The sequence below is a fragment of the Fringilla coelebs genome, assembly GCF_963513975.1.
Source record: "Fringilla coelebs genome assembly, chromosome: 5".
Lineage (NCBI taxonomy): Eukaryota > Metazoa > Chordata > Aves > Passeriformes > Fringillidae > Fringilla > Fringilla coelebs.
This window is the reverse complement of record NC_140033.1, coordinates 3,334,074-3,351,164: the sequence shown is the minus strand read 5'-3', so window position 1 is coordinate 3,351,164 and position 17,091 is coordinate 3,334,074. Positions and strand designations below refer to the sequence as shown.

General features: G+C 47.0%; 1 protein-coding gene across 3 annotated transcripts in view; it reads right to left on the bottom strand.

Annotated features, from left to right (window-relative positions):
- The window catches only part of LOC311153823 (uncharacterized protein), a 61,211-nt gene extending 44,728 nt beyond the window's left edge, over window positions 1-16,483 (bottom strand). For 2 of the 3 annotated variants that reach the window (XM_084205879.1, XM_084205880.1), the window contains exons 1-2: window positions 14,096-16,483; window positions 9,316-9,415 (exon numbers count right to left, since the gene is read on the bottom strand). In XM_084205879.1, coding sequence (XP_084062005.1) covers window positions 9,316-9,415; window positions 14,096-14,169 — 174 coding nt within the window. In that variant the 5' untranslated portion in view covers window positions 14,170-16,483. The remainder of the gene's footprint in view (window positions 1-9,315; window positions 9,416-14,095) is intronic. The other variant, XR_014616156.1, reaches the window with a different exon arrangement.
- Between the last annotated feature and the right edge of the window lie 608 nt (window positions 16,484-17,091).

Here is a 17,091-nt window from a genome sequence, read left to right as displayed (position 1 = left end):
GCAAATATCCAATTTTTTTCAACACATGGGCAGCACTAAGTTCTTCACAGGTAACTAGTCATGGTCTTGGCTTGTGGATTGAGATGTGTAGATGCTGAGAATTATAAATTTGCCAGGTTTGGGTAAGTTTTGAAGGTTTTTTTTTCCCACCAGTAATCCTGGCTTTTGTTTATGGCTTTTGATAAAACTGAATTAGGAAAGGAGAACCAGGAGAATGTACAAAAAGAACTTAAAAAATAGACTTAAATAGTAAAAGTAGGCTGAACTTCAACAGCAGCAGATGTGCAGTTATATACCTGGGTAAAATACATAATCCCACCAGGTGAACAGCTCCTTAATTTGGAAACTATGAAGGAGGAAAAAAAATCCTAGCCCATTACTCCATGACCATGGATCATCAGAGTGACACACCTGCTAAATAAAGCAACCCTGACCCCAATTTATGGCTGCCTGGAAAATTCACCTAATTACAGTGCATGCCCTGCTTAAGGGAACTGGATTCACACTGGAGCATGGAAAGAAAGGTGGTTTTAGGTAGCAGGAATGGCAGCAGATGCAAGTTCTGTGCTTGGCAGATTTACCTGGCCCATTTCACTGCAAACTTAGGAGGACAAAAAAAAAAAACAAAGAAAAGAGGACATTGTTTGACCACTAGCCATAGCCTTAGACCCAAAACTCTCATTTCTCAGCCAAGATCAGTGTCAGCAGTCACAGGACAGCGGCTGCTGGTTCTTGCTGCCTCCCAGAATTGAAGAAGGATGGCAGAGCCTGGACAAGCTCCTACTCTGCCATCCTCTTCTCCATCCATGGTTTGTGTTCAAGCCTTCAATGCAGGAATCAGCTGAGGGCAGAGAGGAGAAGCAGCACCTGCAGCCTCCACACTGGGAAAGAACAGGGCAGCCCCAGCTCCAAAATGAAAGGCAGGAGCATGAGGTTTGTGAGGCAGGAAATGGAGGGCGAGCCCAGCACTCGTTTCGTGCAGCCTCAGCTGCAGCAAACAACAGCAACACGATCAGGAAGAGCTCCTGAAATCATGTTTGTGCTTTGATGAACGATTCCAAGTGCATGTCAGAGCCCAGCACGGAGAGCTGAACTCACCACAGACGTTCTGGAGGAATACAGAGATCCTCAGGGAGGGACACTGTGTCCCATGCTGGTTTAACTGTTCTGGCTGCAGGCAAAGCAAGGTGCAACGCCAGCTCTGAGCTGAGCCAAGAATGCAGAGCAGGCACAGTTTGGGAGAATGGAAAATTCAATACTGAATGTAGACTAGAGGCTTTGTTTGCTTACCTGACTGAAGAGGTAGTAACTGATATGGTTCCTGGTCATAAAAGCATTAGAGTAATGAATACAAGCAAAGAGGCATAAGGCAAACTCTGCAATTATCATTAAAAAGTGAACACGAAACAGTTCTTCAAAATGTTAGGCTGGTAATTGGAAGACTTTTAAGGTCCTGGATGCTCTGAAAATTGGAGTCTTTCTTCTAATTCCAATAATGGAAGTAAAAAAAAACTGTCCTTAAGATGGAATTTGATTGTTTTAAAGTACAAATTATATAGCAATTATACAACATCAGGCTTCCTATATCAAGTGACAAGACTTGGAATCCTAGGAAACCATTTCCAGTTCAATATTCTTACTAGCAGTTAGCATTAATTCTCAGGAATATCACAAGCACCATCAGCATTAAGTGTCTTAGACAGGAAACCAAGGTAGGGAAAGAGAATTATCCAATACTGAAGAAATAATGAACAAAACTGACCCAATCAAAAGTTCTGCTATTTAAAATAACCCCTTCAGCAATAAAAAAAAAAAAAAAAAAAAAAGAACAGGAACTGCAAGATCATCCTTCAGAAAACAAAAACAGATATTGTAATTCTCTGACTATAAAAAAAAAAAGTTTCTTCTTCTTAAGAATTCCTTAAAAAGTTTCTTCTTCTTAAGAATTCCTTCTCTTAAGAGAAACCAGAAGAACATACATAATAATACACAGAGAAAGGGAAGTGGTCAGTAGCTATTAATGGAATACCTTATTGAGAACAGGAATACATGGACAATGCTTCTTCATGTTTTTTCACATCCAAGTGATCAGTAATAACATCTGCCACAATAGTTCACTTATTATTTCATCAGTACAAACACACACCACTGCTACTGAGCAAGTGAGAGCACTTCCAGCAGCTGAACTCCCCCAAACACATCAAAAGCAACACTTTTGACACCTTAAATAAGTTGTAAGAGTCACACATGCACTAGGGCAACATAACCTCACTGAAGATCTAATTTAGACTAACAGAAAAGTAATAAGGACTGCTAATTTTACAGGCAAGCAGCCTAAAACATTTCTTTGGAAGGTAGAAGTCACTGGAGGAATTTCTACCTTAGTAATAAGTCAAACCTGAATGCCCCAAAACATGATAATTAAAGTGCACAACAAATCCTTTAAGAGAAAATAACCATAGTTACAAATGCATGGTAATGAGTCATGTTAAAAGAAAAACAAAATATTTCCAGTATGTGAGCCAGATGACTGCTGGACCACATCAGTTTATGGTAAAACACAAGAACAGATTTTTAAACATTTTAAGATAAGCTCTTTAAAAGACAGCATTATCCTGGGCCAACACATTAATCTAGTGGCAACACAAAGACATATCTTTCCATGAAATCTAAATTTAAGATCCATGCATTATTCCTGCACTAACTTCTGCACTACAGCTCCAGGCATTTGACATCCCTGAAGTTAATTCCTCCATCAATTCCAAGTTTCTTTCAATAAAAGGCACCAAACCCTTCTGTGTTTACACAACCAGGTTGAACACCAGCACTCATTAGGAAGAGCAATAAGCAAATCAACAGGAAGCACAGCCAGTTGGAAGGATTATGGAAGCTCCCAGTAGAAATCCAACATGTAGGAAGATGAGACAGCAAAGTGGGAGCCTCAAAACTGCTCATTTTTCTTGGAGCTGAGCACAAGGTGACATCTTCCCAGATGGATACACAACTATCTTGCCCACCAAGAGGTAGGTAATATAGTATTATAATTATATAATAATATAACACAGAGTTTATAAAAGTCAACTGATAGGCTCCTAAAGTTAACAAAAATGCCTAATAATATGTACTAGGAACATGAATTACTAATAAGCAGATATAATATAGAAAAGTTCAATGAACTCTTCAAATTTGATTTTTGTGTACAGAGGAAACAGTTCTGTTTGACTTTTTATATTAAGCTGTGGACATGGCAGCACTGGGTTAGTGGCTGGACTCAATCTTAAAGGTCTTTTCCAATCTGAATGATTTTATGATTCTACTCTGGTCTCCCTATGTTAGACACTTGTCTCTTCTTCACAGTCTCTGACTTTTAAATCTTACCCAGTTGGGGTTTCTGTGTTTCTACACTGTGCTAACAGACATCACAGATTCACACAGAGAATCCCCTCCCTACGTCCTCCGCTGTGCCCTCAGTGCTGGTGACAGTGACCCACACCCCCCAAATTCCCCAGGAGCAAAGGTGGCTGTGGATTCATCTCTGGACCTCCCCCTTCCCTGCAGAGCTGGACAATCCCAGCCCCTGCTGCCCAGGCCTCCTTCTCTACAGGTCCAAATCTTATTTACAACACTCACAGGAGATGAGGGACTTAGCAGCAGAACTGCAAATACAAACAGCTTGAATTCTGAGCTACCAGTGAAGCTGGTTAACATAATGTAATACTTAAATATGCTCTTATAAACCACAGGAGGGATTCAGCAGTAGATGGTACTATTAATATAAATATTACTTAACAAAACCCTTGAGAGACACAGAATGTAGAAGTAGAGGGGTCAGCTGAGTAAGATTAGCTGAAAAAACATGTATTTATAATCTTCATCCATTTTAAAGTAAATGCTAGCAGGGAAATTCATTCTGTAGTCAGTTATGCAAGAAAGGCTGCTAGAAAATCATTCTTAAAATCAAGTATGCTGAAAACCTTCGTCCATCTAGCATGCACAGTGGAGATGTCAGGAAAACATAACTTATAACCCCAGGATGGGAAATCACCTACTTACAGGCCCTGGTCTAGAGAAAAAAACTGGAAGGATTATTGCATAGGAAGAAATTCTTCCCTGTGAGGGTGGGCAGGCCCTGGCACAGGCTGCCCAGAGAGGCTGTGGCTGCCCCTGGATCCCTGGAAGTGTCCAAGGCCAGGCTGGATGGGGGCTTGGAGCAGCCTGGGACAGTGGAAGGTGTCCCTGCCCATGGCAGGGGGTGGCACTGGATGATCCTCAAAGTCCCTTCCAACCACAATCATTTTATGACTCCACAATCCCATTCCTAACTCCAGAAACCTCTAAGTAATGAACCACACTGCTGCAATCCATGGAACATTGCTTTAAGCAGTGCTGAGAGCCCAGGACGGATTTTGCCCATCCCTGTGCTTTGGATACCTGGTGGCAGTGATAGGCAGAAGGAAACAAAACACACATCAGGATGGAAAGCTAACCTCAGGAGTCTGACTGCAACTGGAAGACAGAACCTCCCTACTGCTGTCCTTCCCTGCTGGAATTTCTGCTCTTGCAGATTCTTTCTTTGCATATCCAGAATCAACAAACCACAAAGATAACCCAGCTCTCAGGAATGAGGCAAAGTCTCCTTCTGCTGCAGGAAACGCAAAAAACAACTGAAGAAAACAGACAAATGATGAATGCCACTTGCAGGGAAAGGACAGACTTAGTCACCTCATTTTTGTTTCCTGCAAGGCAGCAGCAGCCTGAAAACAAGTCCTAGGATGGACACTGACTGCAGGCATAACCATGAAGGAACATCTCAAGCGAGAAGTCGTGAACTGGGAAAGAATCGCTGCAATCTCTTTCAAAAACATGATGCCTATCTGTCCACATTACCAGAAAGAACAATGAACAGCTGAACAACATTGTTTAAGATCTTTAGAAAGATTTAAGTATCAAATATGAAAACTAAATAAGCCAAGCACAGTTTGCCCAGGAGAAATGTTGCAGGCCAGAAGAGGTGTCACTTTATACGTAACATTAGAGCTATACAATAATTAATGTTGACACAGCTACCAGAGAGACTGCATCTGAAAGTCTCTGAGCTGACTTACAGTTTTCATCTAGTCAGAGAGGTTTTTCTGTAGCAGAAATTAGGAAAAAAAAAAAAAACCAAATTACAATCCCTGTCTACCAGGAATTGTACACACATCACAAACCTGTGCTCCAAAGCAGACTTTACGTTGGGTAAATACAATTTTTTCATGGAAACTGATCTCACAAGAAACTGCCAGAAGACCCATTAGCACTTTATCAGCCCACAGCATCTGGAACAGAATTAAACCTCTTCATGATATAGGAGTACTTTTAATTGCAAAAGAGAACATCAACAAAACTGATAAATACAACCAGATATATCCTACAGAGAACTTGACCAGGAGAACATTAGACATGACAAATTATGTTTATAGTATTTACCTGATCCAGGCAACCAGGAGAATAATCTTCCATAAACCTTCTCAGAGTAACTTTACCCACAGGAACACAAGATTTGCTTCACAGGAAAATGCTACAAGGGCTTGTTTTTGAAACCAGTGGTCTTTAAACAACATGAGATTGCACTATATCCTGGAAAGGGAGAAGGGCACAAAAAAGCTGAAAAATGGAGCAATGAGAGCTCCAATTCGGAGCCTGAAATCTGCTGCAGGAATCACCCTGCACATCTGCTTGCAGTAGTGAAGGGCTGGATCCTGCCATCCAGGCTGCACAATGAGGATCTATTTTCCATGCTTCTGTAATTGAAAGAGTGCTCTGACAGATGCTGCTCTCCCATCACAATGCTGGAGGCCTGGGTTAACCTATCAAACGTCCCTACCAGCATTTTCCCCCCACTGTATTACACAATTTTGGGCTCCAGTACAAATTATTGCTGCTTATAGATGTGACTCATTCACTGCTGAAGTAGTACTGCTTTTGAGGAATTCAGCTTTATTCAATAAATAAATAGCATTTCAGCTCACAATTCCTGGTTGCTTCTCCACAGTCACCATCTCTGCCTTTTTTGTCTCCAATATTCAGCAAGGACTTGCTCGTGAATGTCAGCACTTCTATTAACAAGGACTGGGAGAACAGAGGTCTCCACTCAAATCCCACTGAAATAGTACAGCTGAACTCTGCCCTGCTTAACTCCTTTTAACATCAACACCAGCAATACATGAAACCTGCAGTTTCTTGGAAACCAAAAAGAAGGCCTTTTCCTAAGTCACAAAACTACCAAGGAAAATAAAATTCCCCCCCCCCCCAAATAATAATTATCTTATTATTATTAATAAATAAAAATAATCCAAATAAAACAAATCACCAAAAAACCCCCACAAAAACCAGACAAATATTTTAAAAAATTTTAAAAAACAAACAAAACAAAACCAAAACAAAGAAAACCCACAACATATAGTTGTGCTATAGTACAGGCTGATCAAAACAGCAGATACAGGCAGTGTTAGTCCAACCTCATTACTGGTTCATATAGTGTCAACACCAAACAAGTTAAAACCAAATTTAAGTGCATTTACATTCAAAATACTGACTTTTAGATCAATATTGTTTTAAAACCGTCTGGATTACCAAAGGCAGACAAGGCTAACAATCCAAATGTTAAAGCTGTTTTATGGGAAAGATGCACAACCCCCTGCCAGCATTAGTTGTGGCTCCAGGACAATAACCTTTGGAGAAGCAGCTGATCCCATAATGCTGGATCCAGTGTTTGGCTTTCAGTTTATCCAAACAACCACCGGCTTCCCTGAAAAGATGCCCATGGACAGAGGGGAGGAGGGAAGAGCAGCAATGAGATGCTCTGCTTGGAACAGGGGCTCCAGGAAGAAGAGCAGCAATGAGATGCTCTGCCTGGAACAGGGGCTCCAGGAAGAAGAGCAGCAATGAGATGCTCTGCCTGGAACAGGGGCTCCAGGAGGAAGGTGGGCTCTTGGAGCTGGAGCTGCCGAGGAAGCGCCAGGGACTCAATCCAGGGAGCCCACACAGCAATCCCTGGTCTCCTCCGGCAGAGGGCAACGCTGGAAAAATCGCCTGGGAAGGAGCGGAGTATTTATTCCATGGAAGCGAAGCACCGCCGGCATCTGCCTCGGAGCGCCCGCAGCTCCGCGCCGCTCCAGCGCTGCCGAGGCTTCTCCTCCCCACGGATCTCCTGTGCCGGCGTTTCACAGAGCAAAGAAAGCAAAAAATCTACCTGCTGCTTTCCACATCTGGAATCCTGCTCTCTGTCAATGGGATAAATGTAATCCCGATCGCTCCAGGGTCCTGGAGCACCGCCACGAAGCCAGAGAAATTAGAATGTAAGGATCGCCCAAGAGCTACGGATGATCCATCAATACGCAGCCGAACACTGAAGTTATGCTAAAATTTAAAAAAAAAAAAAAAAAAAAAAAAAGGGGGTGGGGAACGACACTGCAGAATGATACAGCAACTACACCCAGCTCGGGAGCATTAAGAGCGCTTTCGGTTTACAAAACACAGCCAGATAATAGCCAGAAATGTCCTTTTCCTCCTCCTGCTGGAAGTAAACACGGTGGCTGGAGGCTTCGTCTGCCTCCCAGGAGAGCTGACAGCTGCTCACATGAGCTGCTGCGTAGCAAGAAATCTCCCAAGTTCCAATAATCCAAACACAAGGATCCCTCCTGCTTCAGACACGTCTCCCCAGCACCTGATCACCGGTGAACACCCTCCTGTGCTGATGTAAATAATCATCAGCATAAAACCCAGGGAAATGCTTGTTTTCTTTCTGAACCTCGGTTTGAGTTTGCCTTGTTTCCTCAGCACACTGGAATTTATTCAAGGCCAGTACCTGCCTTCATTTTACAACTCTATTTTTGCAGAAGCTCCTGGAGAAGCTGCTACAGTTGTGTTAAAATTCAGCAACATGAGCATAACGCAGGTATTATTCAAAACAGCACATATTAGGGGAATTCCACACAATATGCTATTAAATGAACACAAAAATCATCTTGCTTTTCTGAAAATCTGAAAGTTACCAAAAATATACCCAATGACAACAAAAATAAAAAAGAATTAGCCAAAATTCAAGGTATATTTTCCAGAGAGATCCAAATGTGCTCCACCTGTACCCAAAGAAGTTCTGTGATGATGTTCATTATAATCATTATAATGATGATAATCATATAGTAATATGATTATTTATATTATTATTTTGCTAATAATCATTACAAAAAAACAAGGATTGCTTCAGGCTCCGCACTAAAACTGGTACATCTTGGTGTAGCTCACAGGAAAATTGGGGCAGAAATAGCTAAATTTTGTAACAACAGAAAATTATGTTTATCAGATTTCCCTCTCCCCATCTTGTTCACCTCACCTTTTCCCCCCTAGACAACTAATTGCTGCTTCTGGTCATTGGCAAGATGGCACAAATGAAAAATAAAATAAAATAAATAATAATATCACGTCACTATTACTGACAGGCTGACTTCACAAGTTTTTTGTTTAGATGAGACTACTGTTCAGCACTCTGCACATGTAAGCACACCATGGGCTTGGCTGCATGAGAGCAAGCATTTGAAATATAGGACAGAAAAAACAGGATGACTGCTTCAGAATTTACCAACTCTGCTGATTTTCTACGCAATTGCACAATTTATGTTCCCTAATAGGACCTGCTCCTTACACAAGACACATTCAGAGGAGCTTTTGTAAAATCAGGGCTTACAATTGGTGTTATAAATGCCCTCTCAACCATTTGTTTCTCAATTTCCTTTCCTATATTTTAGTAAGAAGTTTCTATCACAGTAAGAATTTGAAAAAAAAAACAAAAACAAAGCATTGACCATGGGCTCACTAATATGTCGTAATTATGAAAAACCCATTCTCAGGTGACAGCACATAGAAATTCAGACCACTGAGAGACAGAGTAGGACCATCTCTCTTTATCCAAATTACTTCCCCCAAGTCATAAACCACTGTCAAAAGAAAACTTCAATGCCCACATTGACCAAAATTATTTAAAACAGGAATATTATTACAATTATCGCCTTTGTTTGTCCTGCCAATTAAATCAGTTTTATGTAAGAAACTTGGATTTTCAGCTTGACTGCTTTATTACCATCATGAATATTTCTGCCACACAGACGTCACCATTTCAGGCATTTCCAAACTTAAGTTTGGGAACAAGCACAACACGGAGACATTTAAATTCCTTCCAGAGCTCCGAGAAGTTCATGAAAATTCCTAAATCAGGACCCAATGCAAGTGTTAAATTCCCAGATCAGGAATCTAAGGAAGGATGAAATCTCTGACCTTGGTAAGGGTAAAACTCAGCACAAACAACTCCCATTTCCAGCCTCGCTGTTGGACAACAACACTACGTCTGCTGGCTGAGGTGCAGCATCCTGAGGGACTGGAAAAGGACAGGGGAATTTTCAGTGCATTTGAAATGAAATCCAAAGCCGAAAGAAAAATATTGTTTATGCTGAAATTCATGACAAAGAGTTGCAACTCCATTAATTCCATCTCCACCCATTTAGAAACCCACGAGTCGGCATCCAAAATTATCATCAAACTGACTTGAAAGAACTGCTGGGGAGAAGTTGCCTTTTTTTTTTTTAAACTTTGAATTTCAGCATTCCTGTTTGCAAGTGCTCTAACCCTTTATGTGACAGTATTTCCAAGCTCTTATTCTGGTGCTGCTAATAATTCCAGGAGCAAGATGTTCATGGAAAAACACTGTGCAAATATGGGATGAACTACAGCCAGTCATGCTATACACGAGGTCAAAAAAGCATGATTCTGTGTTTTTTATTTATAAACACAAAAGAAATATAGTAAACACGTGATTATAGCAATTAAAACCTAGCTTGGATTAAAGAAATCCTCTTAATTTTAACAATATAGCAGCCTAATACAGCACAAACAGACACATTTTTAAAGTAAGTTCACAATTTCCCTTTTTATTAAAACTGACAAAAGGTTTTACTACTTCCTACTGCAAAACCAATACAAACACTCATTTAAATATTTCCTTTTCAGTTGCATTTTGAATACTTACGAAGACTAAAACATCAACCTTTTTGCCACCGAAACTGAAAAGGCATAATACCCTAATATGACACTTTTTGTGTACCTTAGAGAAAAACGGAGATTGTTTCCATAAAAACTGACACAATACCTATTTTTCATAGCCTTTTTTTTGTATATTGTGTATTTGTCACCAAAACAGCTCAGTGGAACACAGTGTGCAGCACACATTGTGCCTTGTCACGAGCAGACAGCAAATCAAGGGAAGGTGAACCAAATTACAAAACAAAAGTATTTTTCCCCCCCTTCTTGCCACTTGACAAGATAAATGATCTTACTTATATTAAAGAGAAATGGGATAGGGGATCCAAAGGGCTCGTTTTACGTTAACTGCATCTCACCAACAAAAATAGAGAAAGCAATTTCCTGCTGCATCAATTCCATGCCAGCACTTCCACGTACGCTCCGAATTCCGAGGTGCTGGCACGCCGCGCACCTCCAGGTATCCTCACATCTCCAACACGTCAACTGCTCCCCAGCCATTTCCCCTATTAAGGCAGGGCTCTTTCCCTGCCCCCAAAAATACAAAGATAACACGGATATGCCAGCACGAACCACCCCGGCTGAATAAACATCTTTCTGTAGGTAACACCGTGTCGAATTACTCCCGTAACCAACACAAAGCACCAGCTCTCTCTCTCAGGACATGTGTCACCACCCCAGTTCTTTCACCACTACAGTGCCCCTCACTCCTTTTTGTAATTTCTTGTTATTTTCAGGTCAGATTTCCTTCCTCACCCACAGCGGTCAATATCTGGAAGTTCTCATCATTTCAGATTGCAAAAAATTGTACTGAAAAAGTCAAGATGGTAGAGAAGCCGAAGAATGTGAAATATCATAAACTATTCCTGATCCATTTACCGGACTAGAGCAGCATAAAACTGCAAACCTCATCCTTCTATCCTCCTTCTCATGTTCTGTATTTATAGGGTATTAAAAACCTCCTCCTCCTAAGCAAAGACTTGTTTCTAGTGCAACACCAAAGCAGTTTTAAATATCTGCGTATAGTCCTCACCGTTACAAAACCCTCTCTTCCTCTTCTCAACCCAGCCTCGTTGATCTGCTGTTATTTAACTCTTGAAGGCTACTTGAGACTCCCCATGTTACTAAAGGTTATGTAACTCTTAAAAATACACTGAATTTTACATTTTTGAGCTGTACAATAGAAACATACACAACAAACACACAGTTGAGGGGTTTTTTCCCACCCCTCCTCCACTTATTCCAAACCAAAACATCTCAGGGATCTAGAATAGTGGATTTCTGTATTTTTTTTCCAGCTTCTCAGCCACAAATCCAGTGCAGAAAACAGTATAATGAGCATAAGCCTACAGAAAACACAATGTCCTTTCCTCTGCGGCTTCCCACTGACCCTGAGTTGTCCACTGCCTGCAAAGCCGAAAGCTGCTGATCTAGAACCGAGTATCCTCTTACTGTTTGCTCTGCTACCCGAGAAGTTGCATTAAAATGGCATCACGTTCCTTAACTCCAAACTGACTCGCCTTTCTCCACACAACCAACTAACATTCCGTGCTCCAGAGCCTTTCATAAAACCCTATTCCCAGGGACAACAACCCAAAGCCAAAACACCATCGGTTAAGACGCCTCATTTTGCCACGGATTCAAACATGGATCAAGTCCTTCACACAGAACACTGCCCAACCCACCTATAAATAGGCTCAAAGCTCCGGGCTCAGGAGACTGAGAGCTCCACATGATCCTTGCAGCGTTCCCCGGCTTCACCTACATAAGAGCCGTGCCGTGACACTGCCAGGCTGGGCAGACACCGAGCTGCTGCTGTGGCTTACGCAGGAGAGCACGGAGGGAGGGGAAAGAAATAAAAAAAAAAAAAAAAAAAAAAGAGGAAAAAAAAAAAAAATCACTGGGCATAAACAGCTCTCCTCGGGAGAGAAACACCTCCCTCTCCGGAGGCCAGAGCCAGCCACGGACAGGCTGTCACGGCTCGGCCATGACAGGAACAGCAGCCAGGGACAGGCCCTTCAGAGAAGGTTTAATGGGGCCAGGGCCAAATGGACGCTCATGGTGAGCAAAGGCCTAGGGGCAATGGCAAGAGGGTGCTGGCCACATTCCCTGGCATGGGGGGATTCAAGATCCATGGGCAGGTAGCCAGAGTCAGGCCCAGTCAGACTCCTCTGGGCTGGGGGACTTCAGGCTCTTCCCAAGCTGGCAGCCAGTTCTGCTCTCCATCAGACCCCACAGACAGGACAGCTGCAGACCCCCCTGTTCCCATTCAGACTCCCCCCTGGACAGGAGGGCTTCAGGTCCCCCAGTGACACCATGTCAGATCCCATAGCAGGACATCTCCAGGTCCCCATCAGAATCTCCCCATCCCCCAAGGACAGGAGAACTCCAGATTCCTGAGGTCCCTGTCAGACCCCCAAGGCCAGGAAAGCTCCAGGCCCCACGGTCCCGTCAGACCCCCAAGGCCAGGAGAGCTCCAGACCCCACGGTCCCGTCAGGCCCCCAAGGCCAGGGGGGCTCCAGACCCCACGGTCCCGTCAGGCCCCCAAGGCCAGGGGGGCTCCAGACCCCACGGTCCCGTCAGGCCCCCAAGGCCAGGGGGGCTCCAGACCCCACGGTCCCGGCAGACCCCCGGGCCCCGAGGCCACGTGACCGGCCCGAGGCGCCGGCACGTGGCCCCGACCGTAACAAACAGGCGGGTGGGCGAAGGGGGCGATGGAGGGGGGGCCGAGCTGCGCTGCGATTGGTCGGAAGGGCGCGGAGCGCGCCGCGGGGGGGCGTGTCCCCGCCGCGCCGCCCCGGCGATTGGCCGGCGGGGGGGCGCGGTGGGCGTGGCCGCCACCTCCCCCCGTGCGCCCCCCCCTCCCGCCCCGCCGCCTTGGTGCAGTGCTGAGGAGGCGCCAGGCGGAGGCCGCGCGCGCTTTTCCCGCCCTCGGCGGGGCCGCGGGACCCCCCTGAGGGCGCCGCTCCCTCACACCCGCCATGGCGGCACCGCTGTCACCCCCGCACCGCTCGCGGCACCCGGAGCTGCGCCACTCAGCAACCCGCGGCTCCCAGGTCTTGTCTCCGCACCCCACTTCACTCTCAGCCCCGGCAGCGCCGCCCGCCGCGAGTCCGTGGAGTGCGGGACCGCTCTGGCGCTCCCCACACGACCAGCGCTTCGGCCCCTCTCCATGCACGCACCCACCTGTGGGGCGCCCTCGGCCGCCTCCATCATTGCCCCGCTGAAAGCGCTTAAATATCCCCGCGGCGGCACCGCCTGTGTCACGGACCGGGGCTGCGAACGCCAGTGCGGCCCTCCCCGCCTCCCCCCCCCGGCCCGCCCCGCTCCGCATCTTGTTTTCTCCATACGCACTTGGAAATGCGTATGGAGAAAAGCGGGATCGGGGGGGCACCGCTGTTATTCCCGCTCTAATCGGGATACCCACGCAACACCGAGGAAAACAACGCGGCGTAGCCCCGTTCCTTTCTCCCCCCACCACTCTGCGCTGTCACTTGGCTGCTTCCCCCATGTCGCGACGCACATACACCCCCCCCCCCCCCGCCATGTCGCGACAGCGCCCCGCGCACCTGCCGCGCCGCGTCCCCCCCCGCCCCCGACCCGCCGTGTCCTACCGGGGGTGCGGGGAAAGGGACGTTCGGTTCTCCCTCCCCGGGGGAAGCAGCGCGATGCCGACGCTCCCCCAGGTGCGCGGGGGCTCCGCGGGTGCGGAGCGGGGGGAGCGGCGGGGAGGGGGCGGAAGGAGCCGGGATGGAACCGGGATGGAGCCGGGATGGAGCGAGCCTCCCTCCCCCCCAGTTCCCCGTCCGCCCCCCCCCGCCGCTTGTGTTTACCTCAAGTTTGAATTTTATCTGCGCAACATGAGCTGGAATGCGGACATGGAGGGCGGGAGGGCGCGCACACGCCCGGCGCTCCGCGGGGACACCGCGGACACCCCGCGCACACACACCCCGCAACCCCTCCGCGCACACACCGCGCCCGCGCCCCGCGCCCCCCGCCCCGGTCCCGCCGGTAACTTACCTCCGCCACCGGCTCGCCTCCTTCTCCTCCTCCTTCTCCTCCTCCCCGGGGGAAGGTGCCGCCCGCAGCCCCATCAGCGGGGCGGACACCGCGCTCCCGGCGCGCCGAGACAGGTGCAGCCGGGGCGGGCGGGTCGGGGGGCACCGCCACCTCCCCGACGCCTCCCCGGGCTCCCCCACTGCTTCCCTCCGTCCCTCCCCACGATGTTGTTTCGTTATATCATGTCCATCATGTGACACCCGGAGGCCTCTCTATGGAAACTTAAAGGGGACTTTCACGTCCGCCGCCGCTGGACCCGCCGGTACCCCCGGGGGGCTGCGAGCCCCGCCGGTGCCCGGCTGCCCTTCCTCCGCTACCTGCCTTCCCTCTCCGGGGGGCTGCGCTCCCTGCTCCTGCCTCCCTCTGCTTAAATCAAGTTGCTGCGCTTGCTTCTTCTACTATTATTTTTTACGGGTTGATTTAATGTTTGGATTTTAGTTGTTTTTTTTTTTTTCTTTTTCCCCTTCTCTTTTTGCAGAAAGGAATAACCGGGGAATAACCGGCTGGGCAGGCACCGTGCGGAAGGATGGACCCCGCTCCTGCAGGCTGCGGGATCCGGTGCTCGTCTGCGGCCGCGGCGGGTCTCCGGGTGCTGGAAGAGGCAGAAAAACAACAACAAAAAAAATCCAAAACAACCAAAGGAAAAATAAAAATAATAGAAATAAGGCGGAAAACCCCCTCGTTTGTGTCGGACTGAGGAGGAGCAGATATGAGCGGTTCTGCCCGTGCGGGGTCCATGCGGTGGTCGCTACCGCCGCTTTTAACTCCGCAAGTCGGTAGCGAAGCGATTTCACCGTCCCGACCCGTCGCACCGCCGGCTCCCGGCAGCCGGCTCTGTGCCGAGCTGCTGGAAGGAGCCGCTCCTAGGGATATGCGCTGGCCACTGCAACACTACCAGCAAGCAGCTAGCCCTCACGGAAAGGCAAAGAGAAGATGCCTACAATTCCCCGTGGTTCGGGCAGCCTCCGGTTCCCCGCACATCCCGCTGCCCGGCCGCAGCCGCCGGGGGTGCGGGGCCGGCCGGCGGCAGCGCCGCGTTCCTCCGGCTGCTGTTCCGCCTGCGGTGCTGAAGTGGGTTTTATTCCCTGCTCTCCACCAGCCCCCAGGATTTGGGATCAGGGAGCTGAAGCCCACCCGCTCCACGGTCCCACCGCCGGGCTGACAACGTGCAGGGGGCTCTCGGGGTTTTCCCTCTGGAAGGTTCCTGTGGGAGGCCCCCAAATTCTGCTCCCAAATTGGTGGCATCCTGTCAGCATTGGTGATCAAGTGCAAGACTTTAGGGGCTAGATTGAGAAGGGAGACATAGATTTGTTGTTAAAAACTGAAGGAGGAAAAGCAATCCTGCATTCGCTCCTTCTTTACAGCTTCCAGCAGCCCCTCAGCAGATTAAAAAAAACACGATTCACAGATGCAGTAAATTTTAAATTGGGGATTTAATTTCTTCAGTGTCCCACCACATTTTCTTGAAGGGAGTAATATAAACGACTTTTTTTTAACTGCTGGGTTGGTGCTGATGGCTGTCAGCCACGGGAGGGGACCAGAGCCACCCGGCCACCCGGCACAGGCCCAATCCTGCAGTGACAGTGGATCATCTCCGTCAGCTCTCCTATTTGTGCTTTGGACTTGGAATACCTGTTCACTGCCCCACTCATTTCCAGTGTCCGTACAATGAGCTGTATATCTAACAGATCAGTGTTTCAGATATCTCTACTATTATTTTCTATTTTTTCTTTTTATTTTTTTTTTAGTTTTGTAAAAATTGCTAATTATTTTAACTGAAAAGAGTTAATGAAATGAGGAGCAATTCATCCTCCTTTCCTTACTTCTTCTCAAGAGTCTTCTCATCGTCCACCCTCCACACTGTTTATGTTCATCTCTCCTTCCCATCCAATTTTGGAGGAATTTCCTCTCTGGGCTCCTTTCTGCCATTTATCCAGGCTGTCCCACTGCTGTGGAGCCTAACTACAATTTGCCTTGCTTCCCATATCTCCGGGCCTCATTTCCCTGCCTCACTAAGCCTCTTTTTGTTCCGTATTCCCTTCCTCAGACCATGCTTAAAGGAGGAAGAGGCTGGAGCTGGGATTTAAAGTAGTCTTTTAGGAGTACTGCCAGAACTGATCTGTTTTACTCTGCTGCTCCTGCTGTTGCTGTTCTGCTGTGTCATGGGAAGAGTTTCCTCTCCACACCAACCCCTGGAAGCGGCACCTCGGGCAGAGCCGCTTGCTGCAAACCCCAGCTGTGTTTTACAAAGCCCCGGGTAAGTTTGTCTGGTGCAGGATTGAGACTGGAAGGGGAAGGCGCTGCTGCTTCCTGGGCTCTGACCTGGAGAGCTGTGCACGATTTTGGGAGATTTGCAGGAAGCAGAGTGGCGGCAGCAGCAGTGACAGCGCATCATCGCTCAGCTTTATTTCATTTTCTCGAGCCAAGACGCTTTAGGTTACAGCCCAGCAGAAAAGGAAAATGAAGCATTTCTGTCAAAAGAGAGCTATTTCCCAAATTTGCTTTAAATTATTGCAAGATCTTACACTAAAAAAGAGCAGAGATTCTGTCTCCTCTTAAAAAATGTTGTTAGTTATAAAATCTTTACGATCTTGGCTCTCTCCTCCTCAGCCTGTCTCCTTCAAAAACTTGCTTTCAAAAATGTGAAGTTTAAAGATGACTCTTCTCTCTCTCTGTCCCCTCTCCCAAATTTGTGTTCCTTGGAAAGGCCTGAAGATGCCTGAGGCTGTGTCTGCCCATGAATAAACACCGGCATGCACATACACGTGTGTATCCCTGCACACACACAGGATTTAAAGCATCCCATTGAAGTCCACATATAGGAAAATCCTTGATCATGTGATAGGCTTTAATATCTGCCTTAAAATTAATCCCTAACTGATGGACTCTGTGTGGTGGCAGATAACAGGAGGCTCAGTAGCTGAGGCTCCTGTGCAGGTTTTAAAAAACTACCAGAT